Genomic DNA, 26754 nt, shown 5'->3' with positions numbered 1-26754 from the left:
TAAAAAATTAATACATATATATTTTTAATCAATGTTGGTGGTTTTTCGACTTTTTTTGGGAAAATTTAGCGAAATAATCAAATATTTTGGTAGAAAAACATGAAAAATGCTCGAAAAAGATGGAAAAATAGTATTATTGTTGATATTTGACCTAATTTACTACATCAATAATTGAAAAATTAGTGTTTCAATAATTTTTTGATAAGTTACAGTTACAACAGTTTTTTTATTTCTAAAAAGTTACCTAACATTAGGATTTTTACAGAAATTACATTACATGGAAATTAAATGAAAAATATAAAAAGACCAAAAACAAAAACAAAGAAACTCATAACAGAAATTGTGCTATTTTTTAGGATTGCGTAATAACCGTAGGTTTTGTCAAAACTAGAAACTTCAGCTTCAAAATGTTTAATCTAAAACAACCATTTTTGGGCGAGATACAGCCTTTAAAAAATCACCAAAAAATTTAGGAATTTTCTTGAATAGTTAATAAATTTTATTTTATTCAATGGAAGTGTTTTACAAACTGTTGCGTGGCGTTTCGTGTCAAATTCCTGTCGCATGTTGATTAGCAGCAAATTCATTTGAAGAGGTAGCTGTTAACGATGCGTTTGTACTTATCACAATTTAATTTAATTAACAAATGTCATTGACTTGTAAATATACAATTCACGAGTTTTTGGTGAAAATGTTTTGCAATTTTTTCACTACATGTGTAAAACAGTAATTAGAAAAGACGAAAATAATGGTTTATTAACATTATAACAATATGATTTTATGAAAAATTAAATTAATGAGTTTGTTCACGACTGTTTCAAAAGTTTTATTAAATCTGAGACTCACAGGGAATTTTAAACTTTTATCAAATACTGCGAGGATTCCTTGTAATGAAGAAGATGATATTGCTTATCATCTTAGTAATACGTTGAAAATATGCAAATAATAATAATTACTGACAAACCAAAATATTATTTAATGTGAAAGAAAATTTCGTAATTTCAAAAAATCTGTAATTTTTTTTTAGAAATGATGGAATTTTTAGGGAAATAGTTTAAGATATTGCATTGCGAGCCAAGAAAATGAAAACGTGACCGCGCACATTAATCGTGGTTTAATCTTAAACAGAAATAAAAGCTGATTTTGAAAATGGTATTTTCCCGGCGCATCCACCAATTTTGCTTATAAGTTATAAATTGCGATTTTTTACCTCAAAGCTACTTTATGAGTACTAAAACTCGGATTTAAATCTTGATAATTACTTTGAATAAAACTCAAACATTAGTGTTGGATTACGTACGCAATTTCATGTATAATGCAATCGATTAACCTTCACCTTTTCAACAACAACACCATTAATTCTAACTGAATTTCGTTCATTGAAATTTTTCATTATTAAACAAGTTCGGAATTGTGACTAAAATCGTAAAAAAACAGCTATTTTGTATTCAAAATGAGAAGTAAAACCATTGCGCAAGTTCTTGTTCATTATTTATAACTGCGTGCAACTATGTGGCTTTGGTGTTGCTTTTTTGAAAAATGATAAACAGCGGAAGTCTTAAATATTAATTCAGATCTTAATTTGCTCCGAAATAAATTTATGTGACCCGAAATTGCTTTTTTGCGCTTAGGGAGTGAGTTGTGTTCTTGTTTTTTATTAGTTAATATTTGAGTGTTTCTCTTCTTTTTATTTCAAAGGACAAGACAGTATCATCAGTTACTCGCCAAGAAATATAAGACTTAAGCTTGTGTTAGGAACTAATCGATAATTTGAAAATTTTCGGGGTAAATTAATAAGGAAACCGGACTGTTGTTAAAACAGAAGGTAGAATCGGCTTCTGAAAAAAAAAACATAATAAAGCTGAGCGTAATTAAAAGGGTGGTGGAAAATTATGCTGAGTTTAATTTTAGCTCTATTGTTGGGGCAAATGCCGAAAATGATTTTGATTTTACAATGTAGAATCTCGTGAATCTTGTTTTAGACCAGACAGATCAAATTAATTTGTTTTTAGAAATATATTTCGGTCGAAAAACTTATAGGTAGAAACACAGAAACTAAACCATGTTGTTGACGTTAAAATATTGCTTCTGTGTTTTATTATTACCCACTTATCAAAAATTTCATCAAAACGTCGTTTCGCAAAGCTTGCATTGCACATTTCAGTTGTGTTTTTATTGTTGATTATTTTGATTCAGTTAGAAATGGGAAAAAAGGACGAACCGTTATGTCTGAGAATTGTAAGTTGGCAAAGTTGCCGAAACATAAATGTTTGCTGAGGGAGGTATATGACGTAATATTTACTTTACAATAAAACACAAACATAAATAATGCAAACAACTCTCACAGCGAGGCTCAGTTTACTTGGATTGTGTTCATGTTGCAAGCGGGGCTTGGGCGTTATTTATACTTTGTTTAAATCATTTTTTTTTTAATTAAAAAAAGTTTAACAAATCCTATTAAAAACAAGAGGAGTAAATGAAGGTAAAATAAACAAACAACACAATCAAGGGAATTCCTTCTCTCGTGCAGTACAAAATATAGCACAAGTCCTCTAATTGCCACATTATTGTTAGTGTAATTTATGCATTTCTAAGTATTTATAATCCATGCACACGATGTAATCCTTTTAGCTGCAAACTTTTGAATAAAATATTACGAAATTTTGACATTAATTCAATTTGGTTTTGTTATAGGAGTTTCACACTTGACGAAAATTTTGGATGACAGCGGTGGAGACATTATCATAGTTGATCAGGTAAGATATTATATGTACAGAGTGATTCAACATAAGTCTTTGAATCATTTTTGAAGGATAAAAAAACGCTTTGAGATTGCGATCGTCTTCTCCAGGTGACACTTTATACAGGCTGTTCCGGATAAAACCCACATTAAAATTATTGGGAGTTCTAACAATAATATTTACCTAAAATTTTGTTTATAGCTATAATTTCTGCTTAATGAAAATTTTTTCAACATGGCCGCACTTCCTGTTACACTGAATTGCATATCAACTTCGTTATTTTAAATAGAAAGCTATGTTTTTTTTCTTGCGTTTTCGGATTACACAAGTGATTTTAAGAGTGTTTTTATTAGCCTTCTCTATACTTAAGTTTAACCGTTTTCGAAATATTTAGATCATTTAAAAAATTTTTGGATTTGAATGTTCCTATTCAAATATCGATAACTCTACCATTTTTTATTATGTTGAAACCGTATTTGGGTATACGAGAGAGAAAGGTTAGATCTTTCTTTTGGTGTATTCGTAATTGGAAAAATAATTAACAAAATGTACAGTTACGTTTAGGAAACTTCAAATACTCTTAACTCAGTTTTTCTAAATGAAACACCCTAATTTTTTCTTTACTAAATGGAGGAGAATTTAGTTCTGCTTAGATATATATTGTTTGATAGTTTTCAAGTTATAGTAACTTCTTTTGATATTGTGAGAAATTCATTAGCTATAGCTAGTTTATCACAGGTTGTCATAAAAATAAGAAAAAAAATAGAATATCAAAGTTATTCAAATTTAGATTAAATAAATTTATTTTGGAATTACGAAAAGAATAACACAATTGTGAAAAAAAAACTTGGAGTTTTTTCAGCGAGGAATATTTCCATGGTAAAGTATTCGAAAACTACCATTGATAGTAATGAATGTCTTTCATTGTAAAAAAAAAGTTAAAATAACTTGGAAATCATTAAATTTGGGTATGGGAAATCTTGACACGGATCAATGCAGAATTAAAGTTTCTTTCATTTAGTGAAGAAAAAATTGGGGCCTTCCATTTGAAAAAATTCAATTACGGGTATTTGAAGTTTCCAAACGTAACCTTAAATTTTGGAGGTTTGTTAATAATTTTTCCAATTATAAATACACGAAAGAAAAGATCTAATCTTTTTTTTTCATATGCTCAAATACGATTTCAAAATAATTAAAAATGGTAGAGTTATCAATTTTTAGAGAAAAAGTCTCAATACTTCAAAAACGGTTAAATTTAGGTATAGGAAAGTGTGATAAAAATTCTTTCAAAATACTCGAGTAATCCAAAAACGCAATAAAAACTTAATTTTTATTTAAAATAACAAAGTTGATACCTATTTCCGGTGTAACCGAAAGTGCTGCCATTTTGAAAATATTTTCCTAGAGCAGAATCTAAACGATTATGGCTATAGTCAAAATTTTAGATAAATATCACTGTTAGAACTCCCAGTACTTCTAATGTGGAGTTTAGCCGGAACAGCCTGTATTTATCTATTCTTTTTACAATAAAATTTTAATAGATTAAATTTTATTTTATTTAAATTTCATATAAACCAGAGTGTAAAAAATAAGTGCTAAAATTTGGACCTCTCTTGAAAGCTTAAAATTTGATTTTGTGCGAAAAAGTGTTTAGCATTTGCAAAATACAGCAGCTTGGGAACTACGACTTACAAAGTTTAGTAACTTTCTAACTTACTACAAGTATTATACACGAGACTGAACTAATTGGAAGGACTAATTTATGTAAATAACTTAAAATTTTTACATTAGTCGGTAACTTTACTTTTATACGCAATCAGACACAAATTTTGCAATTAACTCTCTGTTTTAGCTATATAGCTGCAGTTTATATCAAAATTTATTAAATTATTAAATGGAAACAGGAAAATCCTCTTGTTCGTAGTAGAATTGAGATAAGGTGTGTAAATTTTAGTTACAGTTTCGTATTGATTTAACATAACAAGAAAATTGATGAATAATTCATCGAATTAATTTTCAGTGTAAGTGCCTGGGAACAAATTGATGCATTACTATCACCAGCTGACATAAAGTTTCGCTTCTTTGACACAGAACCAAACATTAAAAAGCAAATAAAACTTTAAATGCAAAAGTGAGATTGTTTCTTCTACCATTGTAATTAATTGCGACTGTGAATGTAATTAAGCTGGAATTGCTTTCTTTTTAAACGTGACTCCAGAAAAATGCAAGAGAAATTGCGATGAATGCTTTTCAAAGTAGCGTATCTACAATTAAAAAAGTTGCTTTGAAGATGATTAAAAAACAATAAAAAATACAGGCAGGGTTATTAAATAATTTACAGTAAGGAATAAAGTTATATTAAAAATTTTGCTGAATCCAGTAATTGAAAAAAATAAAACAAAATTTTTTGATTTTCTTCATTTTTTCTGATTTTTTTTTTTTTGAAAACGTTGAAGATAAGAGATTAGATGCAGACTTTTCAAAGAAATGTAGTTTTTTATAACTTTGTCCTCTATACTTTAACCGTTTTCAAAAAATGTCAAAAAATATGAGACAAAGCAAAATTTTCTGATGGTTTATAATTTTTTTGTCCTTGTATTCTGTAAAATTTTTGTCATAATTTTTTTTGTATGCTCTACCTGCTTGTGATTTTTAAATTCGTCTTTATTTAATTATCGTAATTTTTTCATTTCGTTGTTTTTAAATAAAGTCGGGCACCTACATGTTGTTTTTTTTAATTAAATGTAAGGTTATTTACGTAGTATGTGCAAAAAAACCCAATATACAGGGTGTCCCAGCGAGTTGAAAAACTCCATTAATGACCTTCAAATAGTAAAGTTTAAAAAAAATGTATAGGACATTGATAGATACTAATTTAGTGCATCACCTAAAATTATTTTCAACCATATCCAAAAATGAGTTACGTTACAAACTTGTGTTTTTTTTAAATCAAACACCGTGGATGTAGCCTTTTAAAACAATGTTTTTACCCTAAATTTTTATTAGTCGATTTTGCTTAGTTTTAGAAATAAGACGTTTTTTTGACTAGAACATGCCTTTTTTTAAAATTTATTACACAAAAACTAAGACAGCTAAAACAAATTTTTTCTTATTTTTGCAAAGAAGAAAGTACAGAATTCAAAGCTGTAGCAATTTTTAGTGTTTTGCATTTGTAAAGATTAATAAATTAAGAAGTTTGTTAAAAATTAAATAACTTAAAAAATTTAAATGGGACACCCTATTTTTTATTTCTGCATCTAATAGATTGATAAACTGTCTGTCTCAAAAAATAAACTTTTAATGTCTAGAATTAATAAATAAAAATATATTTAAAATTCAATATTAATTGTAGCAACAATGTCTATCAATATCTGAGCATTGGCAAGTATAGTAATTCCAACACAGATCACTTATCCGTTGATTTATTCAGAGATTGTAAAAGTCATTATAAACACTGAAATTCGAATTATTTTATTGTAAAAATAAAGAATAATGGATTCAGTTTAACACAAATGTAATTATTAAGTGATATTTCTTCCATCTCTTGTGCAACTGCACTTTTTGGCTATTGAAACAATAGTAATATTTTTTTTAGTGTTTAACGTTAAATATCTTTTTAGTTATTGATTATAAACACCTAAAAGTAAATAATTTGAGAAAAACAATTTTTTAAGGTATTGAACTTTTAATAACGCTTTCATTTTTTTATCTTTGCGAATGCAACACACCAAAAAAAATGTTAGCTCTACAACTTTAGGGCTTGTACCTTTTTCTTTACGATGGTAAAAAAAATATTTCTAAATGTCTTAGGTTTTGTGTAATAAATCTTTAAAAAGTGCATGGTTTTGTCATAAAACGTCTTATTTTTAAAACTAAGCAAAATCGACCAATAAACATTTAGCTTAAAAATATTGTCATAAAAATCTACATCCAAAAACGCTAAGAAACATATGGTGTTTCACAAGTTTGTATTGTAACTTATTTTTGAGACTCGCTGTATAGTTAAAAATAATTTTAGGCGATGGACTAAATTAGTAGGTATCTATTAATGTCTGATATAAATTTTTTTTGTAAATTTTACCATTGAAATGTCTAATGGATTTCATCAATTCGCTGGGACACCCTGTATGTTGTAAAATTTATGCACCAGTGTTGCGTTCGTTCCAATCTCACAAATAAAAATGCAAACAATAATTTTTAAGCACGAAATTACCAATCGGTATATAACAAATAAATAAAAAAAAACATTGAAACTAATAAAACGCTTTAATTATAGCCCGACAAAAAATAGCAGTTATTAAAATATTTGTTTTGGTAAATTCAAAAAAATATTGTAACTAACTTTTTATTATGAAATTTAATTAAAAAGAGTTTGCATTTGCAACAGAGAAAAAACGTCTTTTATAAAAGCACAAAATCTGCACTCGTTTCTACGATTTAAAATTTTTACATTAAATTTATAAAAAGGACAATTTTTTGTGAGAATTGGACGTGCTCAATGTTGCCTCTAATTTATGCGACTGAATTAAAAAAAACATAGTTTTGTTATTTATCATTATTTTTTTTTAGGATCAGCGCAATACAAAATCATTAAAGTCAATAGTTAAATCTATTGATAGTTTCTACTAGACTTAAGCTTGCAACAAAACCCAAATTTCTCTTCTAAGTCTTTTCAATGACAACCCTCATCCCTTACTGTTTTAAAATTCCAATGATCAAGGCGAGATGTTCCAAAAAATAAAATCAAATTACCATAATTTTCGATCGTGGAGGTGTCACACGTGTAAAAAGCCTCACGACTTGAATGTAATGGGCTCTGTTATTAAATTTACTTTCCTATGTAAAAGGGTTAATCAAGTTCTATTTGTAAGGGTCGCAGTAATTCACCGTTATCTGAATCGATACAAACTAAATAAAAGACTAAAAACGATCCATCTTTTTCTTATCAGAGAGGGAAATATTGCTATAATAAAAAATGCATACAATTTGTGTCACTCGCTGCGATAAAAAAATCGCAAACGGAATGGAATTATCAATAGAAGTAGGTTTCAAGCACGCAAGCGACTTTTTAAAATGTTTTGATTTTGTTTCAGATTTTTGACTGGCCGGTAGCTCGTTCTATAGATGAAAATGAACTACTACTGGTTGAACTCTACTCGAGGAATCGGCTTTTCTCCGATAAATTGCTTGGATCGTACACTTTGGTCTTGCAGAGGGTGGTGAGGGATGGAAGAGTTTCAGTCGCTGATAGTTTAGTCGATCCAAACAATAAACCACTACCGGTAAGTGTTTAATATCTGTTACAAGTTGCTGTGGAATTCAAGGCCATAAGACCCGGCAAAAAAATTTAATAACCTACTCACTGTTGCACTCACTTTACTTTGCAATAAACAAAAAAAATGAAATGCACTGACCTTGTATGGCATCTTCTTCTGCTACCATTTGTAGCGATTCCCCTCATCTTCATAGAAGGGACCTACTGAAATAAAAAAACACACAAAATTAGTACACCGTATTTATTAAAATTGTTAAAAATGTTAAATAAAATTCAAATGTGATTTTTCTAAAAAATTAAAAGGTGTTGTTGACTTACCCTTTAATCCAGATTCTTGTAGCACGATTGTTTTGTTTATTTCCCCGCACACTTTTCATTGGCACTTACCAATCATTCAAAATTGAAAAAATTGCGCACTACTAAATGTCTATTAGAAACTCGAAAATACACAACACACACTCACTGTGTTTCAGTCTACATTTGAACGCAATTTCACTCGCACTGAATCACCAACTAAGTAATAATTTATTCGAACAATTATTACAATTCAAGTGATTCGTATGGGAGCTTGGCTGAGACTGAGTCGTTATAGTCATAATTTCTTCAAAAACGGCACAAAAACCATTTCGTAACAGTTCCGGTGTAAAAAAAACCGCCCATTTGCAACGTCTCAAAATAATTGGAATATTACCCAATTCGATCTTTAACATTTTTTGCGTCTGTTACATTTATTTACACAACAAACATGTTTTTTTTCTAAAATCAACAAAATAAAACAAAATAATTATGGTTTTTATTATGACCCGACAAAAGAAAAAAACTAACACTAAAAAAGAATAAAAATAAAAAATACAATAATAATAAAATAATAATAAGTCGGTACTTAGAGTCACCTTGTCGAGACAGGAACAGTATACAGGGTGTGTCAGAACTCGCGCCCCAAAAAAAAATTTTAAGTAAGAGGGAGGACCATGAAAAAAATGTTTTGACATTTATTCTTTGACATTTGACATTTTTTTATATCTATTTAAGAATACTGATGATCCTGTATATGTTTTTTAACAATTGTTTAATAAAGGTACAAAAAATTTTGCCAATAAAAGCCTCAAATAACATTAAACAAAGTTACAATTTAGAATACAGCTTCTTTGTTTCCTCTTTTAATAGCTTATAGCAAAAAAAAACTTGGAAAATTATTTTTTCAACAGAAATAAAAAGAGTCAAGGTGCAAAATTTAAACACTCATAATTTCGAATATTTTATACTTAGATAGAATTTTTTCAACATTTTTTCTATGTTCCTGGTATCTTATCTTACATGGTATTTTTCTATGGGGCGCCAGTTGTGGGGCACTCTGTACAATCAAGCAACAGTAAATGATAGGTTTTTCCCTGAGTTTAAAATTGATTTTTATATATTCCTTAATTTTTGAGATATGTACGATTTTGCACCACTGCTCCAGAAATTTAAAATTCAAATTAAAACATAAAATTTTAAGCGACTTTATATTTAGATGTGCTGCCTTGAATGATTTCTTTATTACAAGCCCGAACTTTAAAAATTTATCAGAAACAGAGTTTAATTTTCTGTTTAATTTCTGGAAAATTGAAGCCAAACAAGCCACGAGGAAAGAGCAACAAAACACACATTTGAAATTTCTGTGAGCGTTAATTACGATCAGATTTAGTAAGAGTTGAGCTAATTAAAATTTTCAAATTATGTTTTTTAGCACGAAACTGGGACAGTTACAGGGTGTTCGACCAAGTCGCCCCGGCCGATAACACCTAAACTTACTTCTTTTTTTCCGCAAGTAAATATTTAAGTAATAATATTCATTCTTGGCTTTCTTAATAAATGTATTAATTTTTTTTTTTTCCGGTGTTGCCGGAAATGCTACCAAATTCAGTTTTTCAAATGGAACACCTATGTTTTTTTCCCTCCAAACAATAATAATTGACATGAAAAATACTGTAAACCACTATTTATTACATTTTGCTAACACAATGCAATCAAAAAACATTTTAAATCTTAGAATTTGATAAGGAAATTGGTCGCGTACCCTGATTTTTAATTTTAAAGGAAAGGTGTGAATAAAAAAAATGCTTGCATACAGTTAAATTGCTGGTTTGACAAATCTAATTTGTCAGTTGATGAGTGAGTTCTCTTATGGAAACTCATGGATTTTCTTCGACTGATAACAAAACATTCAGATTTCTATTTTCTTCTTCTTCACAAAAAACCACAGGTTTTTTATTTTTAAGAAACGAACCTATTCGTCTCAGTTGTTTTTCAATTCGACTAAATTTCCAACGATTTGAGTGAACTCTATTTGAATATTTTTCTCTATACTGTTTTTTACCTTCCACTCTATTTTTATTGCACTTAAAAAAAACTTCAAGCAATTCGTCGTAATTAATGTCATCCATTATTAAAGATCTCAATAAGATTTATTGACAAATTAGACTTTGTCAAACTAACAATTAAACGGTATCCAAGCATATTGTTTTTTGCATGAATACTTTGACAAGTAAAATCCTCCTACGTTGCAAAATTTGCAATAAAATTCAAAAATTTGAATTGTTTTCTGAGTGCATTATGTAAAGTAAATGTAATAAATAGTGGTTTACCGTATTTTTTATGCCAATTATTATTGTTTCGCGCAAAAAAAACATAGGTGTTCCATTTGAAAAACTAAATTTGGTAGCATTTCCGGCTACACCGTATGTGCCAAAAAATTTGATGCTAAATGCATCAGAAGAAAACGAGGAATGAATGGTATTATTTAAAAATTTAGTTTGGACTGAACACCCTGTATAAAATTAAATTTTAAAATAAACTAGACTTGATTTTAGTTTGTGAAAATTTTCGAAAAGTGATGAATTAATTTTTGTTTTATTAGCGCAACGATGGGCTCAAAGACACTTTTTTATTCATAAACTTTCAGCAGTGGATTTTCAATTTCCCACGAGATGGGAGACTAAATATTTTCCTCATCTGGGATTTGTTAATTCGTTTGCTATATTTTGAATATTATAATTGTACTTCCCAGTTCTAACAATATAATATAATTTTTTTAAGAGAAATTAATTCAAGTTTTGAGAGGTAAATTTACAGGAGCGGTTTAATTTGGGTTCAGTGTCGTATCAAACTAATAAAATCTTATTAAAGTCACAACACCTACAAAAATTTTATGTTGGTAGTAAATTTTCAGCTAAAATAACTAAAAAGCAAAAATAAAACTGGAATTATAGTTCACATTAAAGTAATTGAAGCGAATGAGGTGTCAAATTTATAAATGATTTTTAAAGAAAGACAATTAACATAAACATGAAATTCATTTCCTGAAGGGTTATAAATTTACATGTCGTTAGATTAAACTCCCGGGATTTTATTGCTTTTAAGAAGTTGATACTTTTTCAATTACAAGGCGAGAACAAATTATTTTGCAAAACAAGTAAATTTTTATTTGAAATAAACAACATGAAAATGGAATAAAGTCACATATTGGTGCAATTTTTCAATTTATGTTTGATGTTTTAAAAGCTTTTCATTTAATTTGAGAGTTTCCACAAACTCTAACAAATCGCTTTTCTCGAAGTAAACGTTTTTGCTTTTGGAATACGGCCAGAAAAGCAACCATTGACTGAAAATGTTTAACACAACATTTATACACCTGAATTTTAATACTCTCCCAAAGTAAAGTGGCGCCTTTCCGGACGGAAATAAAGAGATTTAATGAAATTTTTTTAGGCGCGAAGTTCGGTGGAATTTCCACGAGAATTCTTCAAAGCTCGACTCGGATCGTGATATTTTTCTTTATTGCGTTTAATCGTCTTTGTTCAAGTTGGATAGGATAACTTCTATTTAATTCTTCTAGTTTAGGGATTAATCCCGTTTCAAACTGTATTTACTGGAAAACGTGGAAGGTTATAATGCAATGAAGGTGATACTAGTGGAATTAAACTGAAGTGTAAAATAGTCTCGGAATCCATTTACTTAATGATGGTAATTACTTTAAAATATTACGTTTGCAACTCAATTTTCCGCGAAAGAATCCCGAGTCACGCGTAAAGAAAATTCGTCCTTTATTATATTCCCTTTTATTCATGTCAAAAAACAAAAGGTTTTACTGAAATAAGCGATTTATTTATTACTAGCTTGCACCCGTGACTTTGTCCACGTAGATTTTCGATATAAACTTTTGTTAATTTCAAAGGTGGAATGTAAAGTTAGTCTGTTTATCTTTTTTTTTTGTTCAAAACAATGCGGGAGCAGAGGGCCGATTTTTAAGAAAATGCTGAAAGCACGTTACAAACTCTTACACCCCGTTTCACCTCGTTGAATTTTTGACCACACCCTCAAAAGTCAAAATTTTAGATTTTATGTTTATAATTTCGTTTAAATATTTGCACCCTATTTCATCCCGTTATAGGTTGGTTTTTGAAAAGTGCCTGATTAGTGCACTTGACTCTCTAAGAATTATATTTTCCAAATTTCATCTTCGTTTAAACGTGTAAACCCCATTTCACCCCCTTAGAAACTGATTTTTAAAAATCTCGTCTTAGTGCAGCTTTACAACCGCCAAAGAACATATCTTCCAAATTTTATTTTCTATCTTTATTTAAGTATTGACAACCCATATAAATATATTTTCAAAAAAAAACCTTCCTTAGTGTTCCTCTACACCCTCCAAAGAATATGTTTCCTAAATTTTTTGTTTTTATCTTCGTTTAAAAGTTTACACCCCGTTTCGGCTCCGTAAAAATTGATTTTGAAAAATCCTTTGTTACTTAATTTTCACGGGACTCTCATATATACCTATATAGATAATAACAATAACAAGAGAAGTGGAATAAATAAACAATGTAGAATAAAAATCAGATAAACAATTTTTTTATTATGTAAAAAGCGAAGTGTACAACACCATCACGTCGCCCGCACAAATAATTAAACAGCAAATACAGCGCAGAAATTGACAACTACTTCCCTATCTCATGTATGCGCACGATGAACAGCGAGAAACTACCGAAAATTGTCGAAAGCACACGATAAACTTAAAACCCTATTTCACCCCTTTAGAGAACGATTTTCTAAAAATCCCTTCTTAACGAACCTCTACACCCTCTAAGGAACGTATCTGCCAAATTTCATGTTTCTAGCTTGTGTGGTTTTGGCTGTGCGTTGTCTGTGAGTCAGTGTCAGTCACGGAACTCTTTTATATACAGGGTGCGTCAGAACTCGCGCCCCAGAGAAAATTTTCAAGTAAGGTAAGATACCAGGAACGTGAAAAAAATGTTTAAAAAATTCTATCTGTCCTAAAATTTTGACATTCATTTTTTGACATTTGACATTTTTTTATATCTATTTAATGATACTGATGATATTGTATGTTTTTTACAATTATTTAGTAAAGGGACAAAAATTTTGCCAATAAAAGCCACAAACAACATTGAACAAAGTTACAATTTAGGATACAGCTCTCTTGTTTCTTCTTTTAATAACCTATTGCAAAAAAACTTAGAAAATTAATTTTTCAACAGAAATAAATAGAGTCAAGTGTAAACTTTAAACCCTCATAACTTCGAAATTTTTATAGATAAAATTTTTTTAACATTTTTTCCATGTTCCTGGTATCTTACCTTATATGGCATTTTTCTCTGGGGCGCGAGTTCTGGCGCACCCTGTATATAGATTTTTGCACATTGGAAAAAATCTCTCCTGAAACGAACATTTCAGGCGACAGTCCAATTCGAAGTTCTGTACACACTTCCGGACGAATCGACCGCTTCATTTACCGGAAGCAACGCTTACGACATGCTAGACGACGAGCAACAAATGCTAATAGACATAGAGCAAAACATCGCCAATATCGAACGCAATTTATCGAGGGAGAAAGCCCCCAAACTGAAACACGCCAACTCTTTAGCAACTCCTGAAAAATCGCCCACACCTGTCGACCGGAAACGCAGTTCGACGCTGAAAAGCGTCCGGAGTCTTATCAGATTCGGCAAACAGCGGCCACCGAAGGACAGCGACAACGAGGAGGAAGTGTCTTTGATCCACGCCGCCGAGTCCGGGAGGACGTCACGTCAGGCCTCCGAGTCGGAATCGGCGCCGGTTTCAAGGGCGGGAAGTCAGAGTTCCGTGTGTTCGAATCCGGAGAATCTGGCGGATGTTTCGCTGATGGAGAGGAATCGCAAGACGACAAAGTTTGTGTTTTGTTGAGGTGTTTGAGGGGTTATTTTGAGGGGGTTTTAGGCTCAAGACGGACATGAAAACGACAGTGCAGTCGGTTCTTAAAGCTCAGGATTTTCAAGTGTGTCTCACGATTATCGAAGCGAGGCAATTAGCTGGCCTTAATATGGATCCGGTTGTTTGTATACAAGTCGGGGACCAGAAAAAATACACCAGTGTTAAAGAAAGCACCAATTGTCCTTATTACAACGAGGTGAGCACTATTTTTACTAATTAAAACTACTTTTCTATTTTCTCGAGTGAAACAAATCAAAATTTTATACAAGATGTTTTTGAAAAACAAATAAAACAGCATTGTTATTTGAGGTTCAATTTCAAAACTTAATTAAAGAAATTAATTAAATGTCTTTTAATTTTGTATAAGGTGACAACTTTACAATTTTTCTGAATGTCATAGTATGTTTTGGGCTACATTCTACTTTCTAATTTTATATTGGAATTTTTTTTCCATAATTTAGAAGATATTAATTTTACATAATGTTTTAGTTTTACTAAATTATTGTTAAAAAAATGATCAAAGTTAAAAAACATTTAATAAAAGTTAATACAATAGTTGCATATCAATAAAAAAATTGACGTTTTACGATTTTATTACCCGTTCAAAAACTCAAAAAATGACGTTTAGTGCACTTTTTTGAGTCATTAGGATTTCTAGAAACGTAAAAAACATCATATGGATTAATTTTAAAGTTATTTTTTTTTAATTTTAATTTTTGTCGAGGCTTTAGTCGAATATTTGTACCCGGAGTAGTCAATTGTTAATAATTGGAATTGTTGCTACTAGCCTCTTGTATTTAAGATTGTTGGAGAGCAAATTCAATTTTCTATCATATACAAAAAGATCAGTGTACTACGATAAACAGTTATTGAGAAAATTGAAAAATTTGGAAAATATAAATTTGACTATAACTTTTAAATTATTACGAATTTTGTAGTTTTCTCGTCGCCAATTGATTTCCCGTAATATTTTACAAATGTCTACGTCAAAAGATTATATTTTTGAAGTACAGTTTTTTCGCAATTTACAAAAAAAACTAAAAATTTGTTAAAAAATGGTGTTTTGAGCAAGTCTCAGATTTTATTTAAACCTATTTTATCCAATAGATTTTAACGCGTTAATTACGAATCTGCAAAGCTTTTTTCTCTAGCTCTTTTAGTTTCGTCGTAATCGGTGAAATGTTTGATTTTTTAGTCAAAATCGGATACCTATGTTGCTTATGCTTATAACCCTATTCTTAACTTTATTATTCAATATCATAAAAACTACGCATCGTAGAGTAGTTTAACCTGTTTCATCGTGTCCAGCACCTAATTTTACGTCTAGAAGACTGTATTTTTTATTTAGCGTTTTTGCGACTTAAAACCATTCAATTAATTTTTCTAATTTTTGAAATCGAGTATAAATAAAATATCTACAGCGTCTGTCGTTTTTTAAAAATTTCTGTGTATATTAAGTATAAGTGCTAAAATTTGACGTTATCTTTTTTTCAAGCAAATTTACATTCTTAAAAAGCTAAGTTTAGGTAAAGAATAAACTTAATATAAAATCTAATCCTAAGAAAATATTTGAACCGTGTTTTTGTGACATTGGAAATGTTTGGAAAGCTTTAGTCTTAAAATGATTTTAAATCGGCTATTTGTTCGATGACATCTCCCCACATTTCTATTTGTGCTTGGATGCGTTTATTTTTGTTAACAGAAATGTCTTCAAAATTATTACTTTGATAGAACTATTGTGAACTTTATATTTTTGGATTATATGAAATTCTTTTATCTTTTAGAATCAATAGATTTTTGTGTGAATTACTGAAATCTTAAGAAAAATTAAGTTATAGAATTGATAGAACTTCTTTGCTATTTTTTTTTCGAAATTAGTTTGGAAATATGTAACGGAAAAATTTTTTTGGAACTGGAATTGCTAGAAAAAATGCGAATTTTTTAACATTTAATATTTGTTATTTTAATGTTTGTCACCTCTGAATAAGCCTAAAAATTCCGATCATACCGTTTTTATTAAGTGCCAGTCGATTTTTCTTTTTATTTGTTTTAAACGAGAAAATAGAAAATTCCAACAACAAATATTTAAGTGCAAAGACATTTTATTGACATTTGGTGTTTCGTCCTGTTTATTTCGACGGAAAAACAAAACAAATTAGTTTTACGTCAGATCAGTTTTAATTAATTAACCTAAACACCAATAAATAAACCTGAGGTGCTTTGTTTGTCATATGTAATTTATAATTTTTGTTGCAGTATTTCGTTTTTGACTTCCACATGCCTCCAATTATGTTATTCGATAAAATTATCACGTTATCGGTAAGTAACAACTTGATTCGTTGAATATTTCGTATTCCGACGTTAATTGGGTTGAAAAACCCTTTAAATCTCTGACGGTTTTTTTCCGTAAAAGCTTTTATGTCGATTCGTTTAAAATTGTAAAATTGAGATCGAGAGACTTTATTTCTTTTTGGCGCAGAATAGTGATCACAAAATCGGATTATGGAAACGGATTGTGAAGTGAAAACCACTAAACTGGAACGAAATGCATTCCAGGTTTTGTCGTTAAACCACATTTATTAGGTTAATGGGGATTATCGAGCGATTTATAAATTATAGATAAATTCGACATTAATGGATTGGAATAAATTACATTTTAAACAAATTTTTTGTTATTTCTTTGAGACGCAATCCTGAACATTTGAATTGCTTCTGGGAGAAGAGGTCCCTCAGCTTCCAGACGGTTTTTAGTATAACAAAAAATTTCATTTCAGTCTAGTTTTCCACTGTTATGCACATCACCATTTCGTTAATACGTTTAGTAGACAATAATGTGAAGAATATAATGAAAGCTTTATCAGATCTTTTACAATAGCGTTTTTTATGTAGTAAAGATCAATATCGTTTTGTCGCTTCTTTTTTAAAGCTGTTTTTATTCAGTGTTGTCTGTTGGGACTTGGAGAAGTGAAACACAAGAGATTTCAAAAATAACATATATCTTGTCTCATCACAAAATGCAAATAGATTGCACGACTCTTGTGTTTCTATTTTTTTTTATTTCTATTTATACAGGCTGTTCAGGCTAAATCCCACATTAGAACTATTGGGAGTTCTAACAGTGATATTTATCTAAAATTTTGTATATAGCCATAATCGGTTAGGTTCTGCTCAATGAAAATATTTTCAAGATGGCAGCACACCGGAAGTGGATATTAACTTCGTTATTTTAAATAGAAAGCTATGTTTTTTATTGCGTTTTCGGATTATTCAAGTGATTTTGAGAGAGTTTATATTAGCCTTCCCTATATCTAAGTTTAAGTGTTTTCAAAATATTTAGATCTTATAAAAAAAATGGAATTTGAATCTTTCTATTTAAAAATCGATAACTCTACTATTTTTTATTATGTTGAAACCGTGTTTGGGTATACGAGAGAGAAAGGTTAGATCTTTTCTTTGGTGTATTTAGAAAAATAATTAACAAACCGTCAAAATGTAAGATTACGTTTAGGAAATTTCAAATACTTTTTACTTAATTTTTCTAAATGAAACACCCTTATTTTTTCTTCAATAAATAGAGGAGAATTTAGTTCTGCTTTGATCTATATTAACATTCCCTCTACCTATGTTTGATAGTTTTCAAGTTGTAGTAACTTCTTTTGATGTTGTGAGAAATTCATTAGCCAAAGCTACTTTAGCATAAGAAACAAATGGAATATTAAAGTTATTCAAATTTAGATTAAATAAATTTAATTTGTATTTACGAAAAGAATAACACAATTGTGAAAAAAAAACTTGGCGTTTTTTCACTGAGAAATATTTCCATGACAAACTATGCGAAAACTACCACGGATAGTAATGAATTTCTTCCATTGTAAAAAAAGTTAAAATAACCTGGAAATTATTAAATTTAGGTTTAGGGAATGTTGACTGAAATCGATGCAAGATTAAATTCTCTTTCATTTAGTGAACAAAAAATTGGGGCCTTCTATTTGAAAAAAATCTGGTGTGAATAGCACACGACGTTCCTTATCCGACTTATCTGGAAAACGTCTTTACGACAATAATTTAGTGTTGGAAATATACGATTTCAAAATATTTAAAAATGGTAGAGTTATCGATTTTTGTAAAGGAAAATGTAAATTAAAAGAATTTCAAAAAAGTCTAAATATTTCAAAAACGGTTAAATTTAGGTATAAGAAAGTTTGCTAAAAACTCTCTCAAAATCACATGAGTAATCTAAAAACGCAATAAAAACAAAACTTTCTATGTAAAATAATAAAGTTGATATCCATTTCTTCACACAGTACCAAAATATTCGTGTTATTAAAAACTGTAGAAAATTTAACTCAAAATTTTAATTTCTAATTCGTTTGATTTGATCCATAAAAAAGTCTACTAAATTGCGGTTTGGTAATAAATTTTCAGGTTGTTTTTTCAAAAAATTTTATACTGAGTGTTGGTTAAAAATCGCTGCAAGCTTACCTTCAATCGACTAAATAAAAAGACAAAAATTTATGTTAGTTTCTTTCTTTGATGGTGAAAATTATACCCTGCAGCCCACAAATGTCTACATAGCTTGATATGTTCTAGGTATTACATTCTAGGAAACTGCTGCGACCTGGAACGGTCGTCGGCACCTTCAAGATCGACGTCAAAACCGTTTATGATGCACCTGGTACAAACAGCTTCAACTTGCCCATCTTTCAGCTTTTTCATTTCAGCAATTACAGTGGCTGCCAAAATGTTATACCTAAAAGACGAGAGAACTGTTTTTTACTAGACTGTATTGTGCAACAAAGACAAAATTAAGTTTTTACTTATTTCAGATAATTGCACGTTCTTTTCTAAATGAGGACCAATTTGGTTCAAAATTTTATCTTCTGGTGTTCCAGAGATACAAAGTATTGGAAAAGACGTTGCTTTTCTAATTACCAAATATTTGTTCAGAAAGTAGGCTTCATAAAAAGGTAGTTAAACCGAAAATTATTACTTATATCACGAAAAGAGCGCAATTACGTCTTTGAACACAAAAAATCTTCAAGCGATTACAAGTAAAACGGTTAATTATTGGCGTTTTGGCACATTTGGCCCACTTAATGCGAACATTCATTGAAATCCGAAATGTAATGCTTTTTTTGAAGGTTTATATTTCTCACGTCTCAAGAATTAAAATTATGGAAAATGTGGTACATAATTTAGAAAAGAATAGGCGCTGAAATCAGTAAAAACTTAAGTTTGTCTCTGTTGCACACTACAGCTCAGTATAAAAATAATTAAAAAAACAGTGCCTTCGTCTTTTGAGTATCACATTTAGAAGACAAAACTAGAAATGTTATTGAATTAAATTACAATAATCTACAATTTTTTTAAGCAAACAAAAATTTGTCGAAAAAAATAACAAAAATATTACAATGTGAAAAATCGCAAAATTTTAGTTGTCCGGTTAGTTTTTGGCGGCCAAGTGTATTAGAAATGGAAAAGCTGAAGTTGAACCGATTCCTCTGTTAATTATTTAAAGTACAACACTGCACTGGAACTTTGTTACTGCATCGTGCTGGCTCCTGTAATCTTATGTCCTTTTTTGACATTTCTGCTACTTTCTTTTTTCTTTTTTCGCTGGCAGGTGTTGCAGTCTCGGAACTTTCTCAGGGGTAACAAATTATTGGGAAGCTTTAAATTAGACGTAGCGACCGTGTGGTCTCAACCAGGTACGAGGTCCCCCTAGGTCCTTTATTCCTGCCGAATGAGACTGTAGTAATATGTTACCTTTGTAAAAATTGGATGGCGGTAGAATAGAATTATGTATTTCGCAACGTTATGTGATCCATTTTGACCTGTTAAGAGAGCACTTAATTCTCTCATTTTCCGTAGCGAAACAAATGTTTTAAATCTCGGGTAGGATTACAACAAAAAATTTAAAGTACGTTTTGGACTTATTATTTAATGATGTTGGAAAAAATTGTCTTAATTAAGGGAGATTAGAGTTGTGATTAATTTTTTCCTTTTATGTGCATTAAAATCGATTCATTTTAAAACGTATAATTAACGCTATTATGTCTGCCTTTATTTAAGCTTTTACGGTAATAAGTTTCCGGAATGTAGATGATCCATAATAAAGATAAATTTTTAATTATCACTAAATAGAACTTCCCGTGCATTTCCAACAATTTCCTGTTAACAATGCAATTCATAGACATATTTATTTATTTAAAACGTAGTTTTTTATTAAAAAAAAATTGCCTCGTCTTCTATAAAACCTTTCTATTTATGCTTTAAATAAATGATAAAAAAAATTTCTGAAAATTAAAGCTCCACTAATGTTTCTCACTAAATGTGGAGTAGATGTAAAATAATATTTTTATTTTTGTTTGGTTTTAAAGATATCTAGAAAACAAAATATTTTTTTTAATTAAAAATTATAAATTGTATTAAAATCGAGTTTTCAAAATTTTTCGAGTTTTGGTTGGAAAAAATTTCTACATTTCTAAATGTCAAAAAAAATTTTCTTCAAAATATTATTTTGCACAAAATTTCTCAGGTAGGTATTTCAGCATTGTATAAAAAGGAACCAAGTGGTAGGTAGTTGTATAAAATTTAAATTTTATTTTACATTTTTCACTATATGGAGATCAAAAGTTTTTACATTATTAAAATTGTTAGTCCATTTCTAAATTTACAAAATGAAAGAATATTTTATATAAAAAAGTGCATTTCAGAGAATATTATGTCAATTATTTGTTGTACGACTCTAGTGGCACATTCAGCTTATAACGGGGTTATCTAACCATGGTTAGATTTGGCATAGATAAATATTTATGCTAAAGCAAAGGTTATATAACGGATATCTAACCGTTTGTTATGCGTAGGTAAGATTCAGTTTTTAATATTGGTTATGTCTGGAGTGTATAGCAAAGGTTATATAACAGTTACACTCGCGGCCATTGAAAAGTAATACACTTGACAAATAAAAAAAATTGCCGTTGTAAATGACAATCACTGTCATATTTAAAATGTCACTTGAATCTTCTTCTTTTAAGGACAGGCATTTTGTTCACATTTATTTCTTCTGCGATGACTCGTAGGGAACATTGTCCCTTAATCTTGCAATAATAATAGATTTCTGTACATTCGACAATTTGTCAAAAGTGACGTTTTCAGTGACACTGACAATCACGACAAAGAAAAAATTACATTATGCAATTTTTTAAATTTTGAGAGGATGTATCAAAATCCCGTGTATTACTTTTCAATGACCGCCACTGTACATAATCGTCATATTTTTGATGCAATATGGCGTATGTTATACAGGGCCAGTCACAGGAGAGTTACTTTGAAAATTAATTAGTTTGCAACCAAAAATACCTTTAGCGTATGTAACTGGATATAATATTTTATTTGAATTAATTCAGTAATCAATGTGAACTGGATAAAAATGAGTGAAGTCGTCAAAATGACATTATACAATGTACAATTGTCTGTTACTTTTTAAATGTCAAAATGCAAAGTATTCTTAGATTCAATTTTATAATTTTTAAAAATGAGGAAGCTAGACGCCTATGTGAATTGTATAATGGGTTGTTGCCAAAATTATTTTAGAAGTAACTCTCCTGTAACTGACGCCGTATATAACAGTAGTTATACACGCACAATATAACCACACGTATATAAAGGTTAGATAACTAAATATAACTGAAATATAAGCGAGATATAAAGGCTGTTCGATAACTATGCGTATATATAACAGTTAGCTAAAAAGGGCGTCATATTTAATTGTATAACCGTTATATAACTGTGTTATTAGGGCTTATTCTGAAAAGTTTTTTTTTGTAATTTGCTTCTATTTTAATTCTCTAATAGATATATAGACATTATGTGCGATGTTTTAATAGTCAAAAGGCGACTAGATCAATTTTGACCTATACATAAAATTAAGACATTATTAAATGTCGCAACAATTCCTAAATCGATGAAAATAAAAATGGCATATAAATGGCAAATTACAAAAAATATTATAAAAAACTGTTTACATAAGACCTAGAAGCACTTGTGGCTACCCCACTCATTTTTTAAACTTGAATTCGTGCTTCAAGACTGGGCTTATAAAACTTATTTTTTTATACACTACTGACAAATTTAATTTTGACTGTCCAGTGATATTTATTTATTGTGAAATTTAGTAATTTTTTTGTACTCAATGTTAAAGAGTGCTTTTATCAACTATTTTCAGTAGATAAAGTAGTCTTTTATCATCTAGTGAAATAAAGCGATTTTTATCTACTGTTTATATTTAAGAAATTCTGGTAAGTGAGTACAAAATAAAACGAAATATTATACACGACGATAAAGATTGTTTATCGTCTTGTATAATATATAACTATTATTTTTATTTTTCTAATTTGTAAGAGTTGTGATTTTAGACCCAGAAACTTATATTATATATAAATTGGCCTTTTTAATTTTCAATTATATTTCATCTTTTTCTACAATTTCTAACTATATAGTATTTAAGATAATCCAATATTGGAAGAAAATTAATTCCCGATTTAATTAATGTCATCTGAAACTTCGATTCCATGTAGACGCAACAGTTTTCTCATTGGCGCTCTAAAGTTAACTTTAATAAACTTCTGCTTCACAACAGTCTGCGAACACAATACTCCGCCTCACAAGTTTATTTAATCAACGACACCACCCTCAGAAAGCCTCAAAAATGGACCACATAACGATTATACTACAAACTGCCCCTGAGCTTACAACCTCACGCTTCTAAACGACGAAACGTTTTTTAAAAGCACACCTAATGCAGCACTCTTATTAGAAAGTTTCAGAGCACGACGCTTTATCCACTGTTAAAAAATTCAATCAAGCTTTCGGTGTTTTCCTCGTGTGTTTTATTCAATTTAGTCGAAATGTAATGCATTTGTGATTACGAATCTAGATCACCAGTTTTACCACAAATGGGCTCTGCTCACCGATCCTGACGACATTGCTGGGGGCCCTAAAGGATATCTCAAATGTGATATCAGCGTCATCGGAAAGGGAGACACCGTCAAAGTCCCACCAAAAAGCGAAAAAGATGAAGATGATATCGAAGCGTGAGTAGGGCTAATTGGCAAACTTGTAAATCGAAAGATAAAGAAACTGACAAAAGCGAAACAAGTGAAGTCTTTTCAAGCACATAATAAGTGTGGTTTTATTGCTCTCGAGTTACATGTTTGTCTCGAACAATAGAAATTGTTTTCCATTGAGGATTTTCCGTTAGAGGAAAATATTTGACATCCTTCAAGAAGAGCGCGTTTTATATGAGAGAAAAGTATACAGGCTGTGTCAGAACTCTCACCCCAGAGAAAAATTTCAACTAAGATAAGATTCCAGGAACATGGAAAAAATGCTTAAAAAATCCTATGTATAAAAATTTCGAAGTTATGAGAGTTTAAATTTTGCACTTTGACTCGATTTCTGTTACAAGCTTGAAAGTTGAGTGAAAGTTTTTTGAACTCAATGCAGCAATCCTATTGTTTCTTCCTTGAACAAGCTTCATACAAATTAGAAATGTCAAATTTCCAAAAAGAAATATAATAATCTACGAAATATATTTGATAATTTGTGTTTGCAAAGACATGATAAGACACCAATTAATTTTTTACACCCTCAAGCAATGGTGCCACTTATTTTTACAAGATTACGATTTAAATCTTTCCCAAAGTTTTTTTTTCCATAAACTGAGTTGTTAAATAGTAAGAGTTAGAAAAAGTTATTATATAATCTTTCTTCATAACAATTTCGTGATTTTTGTCTCAATATGGAAAAATCTACTTAAATTTTGAAAAGACAAAAGTGACATAATTTCAGCGTAATTTTGTGATTTCTCAGTTTGTTTTTACCAAGATTTCGCAAAAAATGCGTTTTAAGGCGAAAAAGGTGCTAAAACGCTCGAAAATTACAAAAATAATACAATTTTCGATTTACTTTGTCGTCTTTTTTGCTTTCTTTTAGCAAAATTTTGCAAAAAATCTGAGATTTTTGTATTTTCGGTTAAATTTTGTGGTTTTTGACTTAATTGTGTTCAAAAACCAGTGAATCTAGTAATATCAAAATCATTTTTTGTAACTTATAGAACAAGATTTTTGCAAATTAATAAGTCTCCGGTTCAAAAATGAAGTAAGTTGAACGAAACAAGCTAAAGTAATATGAATTTCAATTAAATTTTGTAACTTTTAGTCTGTTTTAATAAAAAAAAAATGTTTTCTTTGATTTTATCTCAAAAAACACAAGAAAAGGCAAAAATAACATTGTTTTTGGCATATTGTTTAGCAAAATTTCGTTAAAAAATAAGTATAGGTATATTTTTAATTAATGTTGGTGGTTTTTAGATTTTTTTGAGAAAATTTGGCGAAATAATAACATTTTTGGTTGAAATACATGAAAAATGCTCGAAAAAGATGCGAAAATAGTATTATTATTTACATTTGACCTAATTCAATACATCAATAATTGAAAAATTAATCTTTTAATGATTTTTTGAAGTACTCAAGAGTTACAAGAATTTTTTTATTTTTAAAAAATTAGGTACCTAATATTAGGATTTTTACAAAAGTTTGCACCAGACTAGCATGAAAATTAAATGAATAATATAAAAAGCAAATGAAAACTGAATAAACAAGCTATCTGGCCGATGCGATGCATTGATTTAACTAAAAAAAAATTCTTAAAACCAAAAACAAGAAAAAATGAAAATTAAATGAATAATATAAAAAGCAAATGAAAACTGAATAAACAAGCTATCTGGCCGATGCGATGCATTGATTTAACTAAAAAAAAATTCTTAAGACCAAAAACAAGAAACTTTAAGGTTAAATTGTTTTTTTTTTAAATCTAAATACGACCACTTTTCACCGAGATACAGCCGTTACAAAAATCACCAAAAAATTTAGAAATCTTTTTTAGTAGTTAATAAATTTTGAGACAACTTGAGATTTTTGTATTTTCGATTAAATTTATGGTTTTTAGGCTTATTTATCATAATTCTCGAACACACTATACACAATTTCAAAATTGTAAAACAAACTACTAAAGTTCGGGTAAAACCGGATTTCCAGATCAATCCACTTGAAACTGGCAATTTTTTAGAATTTGACTGAATTTGGAATTTATTCTGAAACGGTTTTTTTTGTCGTAAAAATTTTAGCCTATTTTCGTTGGTAACATGAGAATAGAAATTATATATTTTTGCTACTCCCACATCTAAAACACGAATTATCCATGACGCCAAGTGACATTTTTAACTGGGTGTGTCAGAACTCGCGCCTCAGAGAAAAATTTCAGTAAAAGATACGATACCATGGATATAACATGGAAAAGTTGTTTTTCTAATTTGCGTTTATAATACGTTTGTTATTGTCTCCAGTAGGAGTCGTTTATGACTATCTATAAAAGCACACTGTGCACACAGAAAAGTCATTATCTTAATTTAAGAAGAATAATTGTCTTAACGTCATATTTTTAACTTGAAACTATATTATTTTACCACAATTATTTTTATTTGTATTAAAATAAAACTATTTCTAGACTTAAGCAACGAATAATTTTACTGAATTGTTTTACTTTAAGAAAAATTTTCTTGTTTGAAATATTTTTAGATTCTGTTTAATAAAAGTTTGGTAGTTCACGCGGAGAAAGTAAGTTATCTTACTTTAGAAATATTTGGTTCGTCACCTCAAGTAAACAGATTTACTTCAGTCATAATACAGAATTATTCATTTGAAAAAATATCTGAATCAATTGAAACCACACATAGTTAAACTAATATTTAGTAAACTTGCACTGAATATATTTATTTTTGAACCAAATAATTGGTTTCCTTGACTTTGTTGCTTATGCTCGAGAACCGAGAACAGAGAGACCAGAGTGAGACCCAACGCAGCTCAGATCAAGACGTTTTTTTAAGTTAAATAAAGTTGCAGTCACTGTACAATGGAGAATTTATTGCTAAAATCGTGAAGACTTGACAAAACTGTCATTCAAAAATTTAAAGGTAAATACAGTTGCTTGTCCTGGTATGAAATTAATACGGTATAATATTTTAGATGTTGTTACTGAATGGATTGAAGAAATGTTTCAGATGAGTCAAATTAAGTATATTTGCTTCATAAGGATGTATTTTTGTTTGTGAGTAGTTAAAAACAATTAATTATTCTTTACACTATACGTACAGCTTATAAGTTGAGCGCATTGATGGGCAAAGAGCAATTCCATTTTCTATAATTGATTTGTGTTGTTCCGTTCCTACTAATATTACGTAGTCTACCGAAAGGTGAATTGTATATTTCGCTTTCAAAAATACATAATTTGATTTCCTATTAATCTTAGAATGTTTGATTTTTTAATGTTTTAGTTTGACATAATTTTATATAACAGTTGTACGAATGCCATGTTCATTATTTTTATAATAAAATTATCTTTGTAATAAGATTATTGTATAATTTA

General features: G+C 29.5%; 1 protein-coding gene across 1 annotated transcript in view; it reads left to right on the top strand.

Moving 5' to 3' along the window:
* The window catches only part of LOC123006324 (otoferlin-like), a 57702-nt gene that overhangs the window by 5778 nt on the left and 25170 nt on the right, over positions 1 to 26754 (top strand). The window contains exons 2-8 of the mRNA XM_044400731.1: positions 2695 to 2756; positions 7835 to 8023; positions 13753 to 14225; positions 14275 to 14464; positions 16525 to 16587; positions 18859 to 18943; positions 23207 to 23363. Coding sequence (XP_044256666.1) covers positions 2695 to 2756; positions 7835 to 8023; positions 13753 to 14225; positions 14275 to 14464; positions 16525 to 16587; positions 18859 to 18943; positions 23207 to 23363 — 1219 coding nt within the window. The remainder of the gene's footprint in view (positions 1 to 2694; positions 2757 to 7834; positions 8024 to 13752; positions 14226 to 14274; positions 14465 to 16524; positions 16588 to 18858; positions 18944 to 23206; positions 23364 to 26754) is intronic.

The sequence above is a fragment of the Tribolium madens genome, unplaced genomic scaffold, assembly GCF_015345945.1.
Source record: "Tribolium madens isolate multiple individuals breed KSU strain unplaced genomic scaffold, Tmad_KSU_1.1 Scaffold_11;HRSCAF=98;Tcas5.2_LG3b, whole genome shotgun sequence".
In the NCBI taxonomy this organism is placed as follows: domain Eukaryota; kingdom Metazoa; phylum Arthropoda; class Insecta; order Coleoptera; family Tenebrionidae; genus Tribolium; species Tribolium madens.
The sequence above is the reverse complement of the archived record's forward strand: the minus strand, read 5'-3'. Positions and strand labels throughout refer to the sequence as shown.